Below are 6,111 nucleotides of genomic sequence, written 5' to 3'. Positions count from 1 at the left end.
TGTTGTCGGACTCAGCTGCACTAATTATAGCGCCAAGTGCATCCGAGTCTGCAGGATTCTGCCTCGACTGCAAAATTGTGCTTAGGAGTTTATGTCCCAGAAGTGTTAAGGCTTTTTAAATCTCAATACCAGACGTTTTTACTAAGTACTAATGAGCTATAAGTTTAACGAGATGAAGGATGGGATGTAAGAGAGTGGTATTAAAGGTTTACACATTCACAAATAAGCACAATCAAGTCAATTTCAAATTAAGTAGAGAAATGATAAAAACAATTGGCCTGGTATTGGTTTGTTTTCTCTTTTTTTGCCCAACTCATAAGATATGTTTGTTTTCGGGTCAGAGAGGAAAGGTTTGCAAAGCACCTAATTATGATTGAATCAAGTTCATGGACAGGAACTCCTACTCACTTTGGATCGAATCAAATCATGGACCTTCTGTCTGCTGCTTTACGCTAAAAATCACTGAATCCATAAGTCGCTCACATTTTTGCTGGACTCTATCTAAAAATTGAAAATTGGCACCGACAACCCAATCATGTAGTTCAATGCTCTGCGAACCTGACCTCCTGACGGCGGCTCCCTGTCGTCGGGAGCCGGTAAGGATGAGCGGTTAGCGTTAGCGTTAGCTGCGGTTAATGGAGCCACAGGGCGGCCGCGGCCAGCAGCAGTGACGGCCCCAGGGTGGAGGCCAGGGAGGCGGCCAGGAGCCGGCCGTCGTTCACCAGCCGGACGGAGATCACCTCCACCTTGAACCCGTCCTCGGTGGCCATGCAGCGGAAGACGCCCTCCTTCAGGGGCGTGTTGAAGGTGGGCCCCAGGACGCAGAAGTCCCCGGAGAAGAGGCAGGGGTAGTTCTTGATGCAGTTGTCCTTCTCCCAGCGGTAGGTGGCGTGGAAGGAGCGCACGGGGCACGGGAGGAAGATGGAGGTGTTGAACTGGACCACCACTTCCCTGGGCGAAGTGCGACGCTGCTTCAGAGCTGCAAGACACAAGGTTGTTATTGTCCTGGACGAGGAATCACTACACAAACAAGGACGTCTCATTAGCAGTGAACACTGAGAGGAAGGAGGTTTGTCTGCATTAGAGGCACGATGTCACTTTAATCCTGAAGTTAATTGGAGCTGATGACCAAGCTACTGCTTTGATTTATTCACGTGTGGCATTATAAAGACTAAATACTTATCGTACCGCTCTCTGTGGACCCTCTAATAAACTAAAACTGATTTTAATGAATTGTATTTTCATATTTTCTGCTCCGAACACCAGTTTGTTCATGTTAGATCTTTTCCAGGGCTGGATTAAAAGGCAGGTAACAGCCTCAGGGACTCAGGATCCCTGACCCACAAATATTCATTATGTTCAAGTTGGTTTGTGGTTATTTAATTAATTTAAAATGTGTTTACTATTCAGCATTAAAGCATATAACCAACTGGAATGATCAGGGCCTTAAGGCAGCTCCTGCTTTAGTCTTTGTTGCCCCTTAGTTTTGTAGCTTTTCTGGAATAAACAGACGTCAGTAAATATAAAAAAGATGTGGACAGATTGATCCAAAATCTCCTTCCTACCGATCACAGGAATATTTCTTTGCGTCCTTGACATAACACATTGTCTCCTTGTGATTAAAAAACTTGCTGTCATGTTATTTTTGACATCTTGTTATGACAGATCGTTGTTTAGTCCTGTCGACGTAACAAGCTGAGGAGAAAATAATTGCTCTGTCGACTGCGACCGTGAGAACAAAACACAGCGAACAGCCTCCTCATGTCCTACTTCTTCAAAACCATGACACAGGGAAATAAAAATAAATCCCCTCGGGTCTGTGTCATGGCAGTTTTGTTCCACAGAACACAGCAGGCAGCTGGAGCTGTGACTTATAAAGTCCAGTGTGTAAGACTCAGGTGAAAGGATCTGTTTTCTTTAACCTACAATGAGCCCTTTATATTTAAATGCTTTATATTTACATCAGGAGCAGGTCCTCTCTACGGAGGCAGCCATGTGCAGAACAGAAGAAGTGGAAGGCATCAGCTTCTTAATTTATCTGCATTCATATGTAGATGGTTGTTAATACTAAGGTTAACTAAGGTATGTTGTGTAGGTGACAAGTTTGAGTCATGTGATAAAAGAAACTCATGTCTTGGCCTTATATATATGAAGGTAACACAGCGACGTAAGAGCTCCTTAGATTAAACTGTGAACATGAAGCACAGACGGGGATCAACACTCAGCGGGAAATGAGTTCATCGCCTTTATGTGAGTTTCAATAACCTGCCCACTGATTCTGGTGTGAAAGAGTCAATTAAACTCGAGAGCTGTTGGTGCTCCGACCCCGGTGACGATGAGCTGTGAACAACAACTCAGAGAACTCAACAGCAGAATGTTCAGGTCATGTTCCTCCCTCCTGCTGCTCAGCTGCAGCCTGAACGTCCCGGAGATCATCCTGCTGCGTTCCTCACATGGGAGATACCTTCATTTCTAATAACGTTAAATAATGACGCATCCCCTCTTAATATCACCTTCTGGAGAAAAGAGTGAAAGTTGTGTGTCACCCCCCGACACAGAGTCGATGTTAGAGTCTGATCTCAAGCAGATAAAGTGACTCTTCAGAGGGAGGAACAGTCACGATTAGCTGAGGTTGTAACTGGGTTCTGAGCTTTGAAACAGAACGAGCCGCGACATAATAAAAAAAAAAATCTCTCCCCACGGCTTCTTGAACCCTGCTCAATTATATGATAATCATCTTTTCACTCCGGCTCCTCAGAAAGGTTCCTATTTTGGTTTGAATTAAGATACAGAGAGAGAGAGAGAGAGTGGGAGAGAGCAGATAAGGCCTCACCAGCAGCATCCCCGCAAACCGACGAGTTGGACTGGTCCAGATTCTGAATCAGCGATCTGTCGGAAGAGAACAGAGACAAATCAGCAGCAGAAGAGAATAGTTTCACAAAACGGCTGATGAGCCTCCGCGTCCACCTGCTGCTCCTCGCAGATGGAGACACGCAGACACGGCTCATTGAGCAGAGAATCACAGGCTTATTACAGCACTTTGCTTCAAACTGGAAATGCACAGTTTCTGTCTCAGAGCAATTTCCTAACGGAGAAATAAGCAATCACGGCTCCAAATTCATCTTGTTGTGATTGTAATGATCGTGATGCTTTTTCTTGGAGTTGGAGTTTGGAGTTAAAGCTAGTTCCATCTCCTCGGGGCCGGTGATAATCAGCCGGAGCACAAAGCTGCATTTCTGTAATTTTCACATTTGTGCTGCAGATCCGATGCTACTGATCCTGACTCTGCTGAACAGAGGCCTCTCCTCTCCTCTCCTCTCCTCTCCTCTCCTCTCCTCTCCTCTCCTCTCCTCTCCTCTCCTCTCCTCTCCTCTCCTCTCCTCTCCTCTCCTCTCCTCTCCTCTCCTCTCCTCTCCTCTCCTCTCCTCTCCTCGTCAGCCCGTGGAGGGAAAAAACAGAAAGAGACGGCGGCCAATAGCTCTGCAGTGGTGACATCATATCTAATCCTACCCAGTCGTGGCGTTGTATCCAGGCGGGATGGCGATGCACTTCCTCCTGGCCTTGTCCCAGCCGCAGTACGGATCCCGGGAAAGGATGCACTCCCTGCACGTGTCGCCATAGCGACGGCAGTCAGCCAGCTTCAGGCGCTGGACCTCCATCGCCGTGCCGACATACAGATGTCCCTGAGGAGGAGGAGATGCACCACGCCGAGTGGACTCAGTATTACTGGAATAAATCAACCTGGGCTGTGTTGTTACTGGACACTTTCCTCACAGAGCTGATGACTGTTCAGCAGCAGAGCCTCAGAAACAGCTTTTTATTAAACCCCTCAGGTAAAACAAAAAACGTCTGTACTGTGAATGAGGGAAGGTATATAATAACCTATAAACACGAGTGTCAGTAATGGGAACTGAGGTATTTAATAACCTTATTCATTCATGAGAACCAGGTCGAGAAAACCTGAGCCATTTATCTTTGAAAATTTAAAATTGGCAATTTGTAGGGATTATATTACAGAGAAAGAGGAATTCGGATTCGCTGCGACTTAAAAATGCTGCTTTTGATTTTGAAAGCACTGAATTGGGGTCAAAATAAATTTCTGATCTGCTACGTGATAAATCATCTGATCTCTGACCCACAGTCCAAAGTGGAACCTGGAGAAGCAGCGTTTCATCAGAACAAACCATGGATGAAATGAGCTTTTAGATTAAAATCTAATCTCTTAAACAAACCCTGCCTCTCTGGTACAACTACAACAAACTACAGTTTAATTAATCTTCTGCACACATCTGCAGTCGAGCCCGCAGCGTTTCTCAGCCTTGTTTAAACCCTGATGTAATATTTATCATGACAGCCAGGATGTAACTGAAATCTCCCTCCACCACGTTGTTCCTCTTACCTTCTGGGCGTCGATGGCCATGTTTAGAACGGGCCCCTCATTGTGGAACAGGGAGTACTGAGAGATGATGAAGACCCCCTCGCTGGAGTGGAGAACCTTCAGAACTTTGCCTTGTTCTGTGGAAACAAAAGGAGACGATGCAGTGAGGAATGGATCCCAGTTCTGAGCGTCGTTTAAACTCACCGGGAAGTGAAAACACTCATAAAACCACGTCCTCTGAGTCACAAAGGTCAACATTTGTGTTTTCATGAATTCACAGTTTCTCACTTGGACAGATTCCACCTTTGAGAGCCGGAGGAAAAACAGAAGACTGGAGCTTTAGGGATTCTTCTGAAGATAGAGCTGCTCTGCAAAGATGAAATACTCAGAGTGGCCGTGTTTAACCTCAGTGGAAGGAGCCAAAACCACAGAACACATGGGGGGGGGGTGGTGAGATCTGCAGGACTTCATGTTCCGCTGTGGAAATCAAGAACCTTTTGGGGTTCTGGGTCAATTGTGATTCAATTCCCGAACATCAGAGCTGAATCTTTGCTCCTGACAGAACTGATAAAGCTTCTCAGAACTTTTGCTCTGGCCTCGAGCTGAGTTCATTTCCATAGCAACAGCAGATGAGCGCCGTTTGACATTAGGGGGAAAAAAGCGATTCCCAATAAACTGGGTTGAATATATTTTAAGCATAATGTTAAATCTTACTCACTGAGCGAAGAGGACAACTGCTCCGGGGCCGGAAAACATCCAGGGCCTCCGAGGTTCAGGGTCTAATGCTCCTCAGCTGGTTTTTGGTAAAAGAATCTGGGAATATGCACCAGTGCTTCTTTCTGGATTCATTTGTGTTTAATAGTTTCACAAACAGGCAGAACTATGTTCCCCAGAGGGACTGAACAACCAGAGATCAGAGGTTGGAAGGAAGAAGTGTTCAAACTCGTTTTATAGTGGTGTCCCAATGTTAAGTTAACTGAAGTTTTTATATACTGTAATGGCCGCACCAGCAACCACACAGACTCAGTAACATGGTGGTAACTTCCTAATTTGCTTAGTTCTTTTGACACACGCACCCACCCTTCATTTATTAAATAACTGGACACATTTTGATTTCATACAACATACTTTTATTTATTAAATATTTTCTTTCTGTGATAATTAATTACATTTTCTTTGAGTTACCAGTTCCTGGGGGTTGTTACTGGAGTCATCTGGCCATTCAGCAAAAGGAGGCCCAGCTGCAGCAGGCAACCTTAAATGGGGTTGCATACTAATTATAATAATTAGCTGTTAAATCCTTGATTATTGTTTGATATTTATATTTAGTTAATTTCCCTTACTTAATATTATATGGTCTTGTACTGGGGGTTATGTTGTGGCTTTAGTTTGTTTTCAATGTTAGTATGTTTAAATTTATCCTCCTCTTTGATTTTGAGTGGCTTGACCCGCCACCATATATGTTCCCCCATCTCAGTTGAGTGGGGTTCTTTCTTTTTTGTGATGCTGTTACCTGGTCTCCAGCAGTTAAAGGAGGCTGGTATAAGAAATTGACGATTTGTGAAATTTATCTTTTTGGCACTTTGTTAAGAAAAAACAAATTAAAAAACAACCTTTTTTTCAAGAAACCCTGTGGCTCTCTAGTCTTTCCTGCTCGGTCCCTGACATATACCATAAACTGCACTTATTGTTTCCCACAATGCATCGTGAGAGTAGTGCACAACCGATGGTCA

At 44.6% G+C, this 6,111-nt stretch overlaps 1 protein-coding gene across 1 annotated transcript in view; it reads right to left on the bottom strand.

Moving 5' to 3' along the window:
• Nucleotides 1–632: 632 nt before the first annotated feature.
• si:ch211-113g11.6 (uncharacterized protein LOC559008 homolog) overlaps nt 633–6,111 on the bottom strand; it is a 29,099-nt gene continuing 23,620 nt past the window's right edge. The window contains exons 11-14 of the mRNA XM_061082037.1: nt 4,400–4,515; nt 3,511–3,683; nt 2,834–2,889; nt 633–979 (exon numbers count right to left, since the gene is read on the bottom strand). Coding sequence (XP_060938020.1) covers nt 633–979; nt 2,834–2,889; nt 3,511–3,683; nt 4,400–4,515 — 692 coding nt within the window. The remainder of the gene's footprint in view (nt 980–2,833; nt 2,890–3,510; nt 3,684–4,399; nt 4,516–6,111) is intronic.

This window comes from Limanda limanda, chromosome 11 (assembly GCF_963576545.1).
Source record: "Limanda limanda chromosome 11, fLimLim1.1, whole genome shotgun sequence".
In the NCBI taxonomy this organism is placed as follows: domain Eukaryota; kingdom Metazoa; phylum Chordata; class Actinopteri; order Pleuronectiformes; family Pleuronectidae; genus Limanda; species Limanda limanda.
The sequence above is the reverse complement of the archived record's forward strand: the minus strand, read 5'-3'. Positions and strand labels throughout refer to the sequence as shown.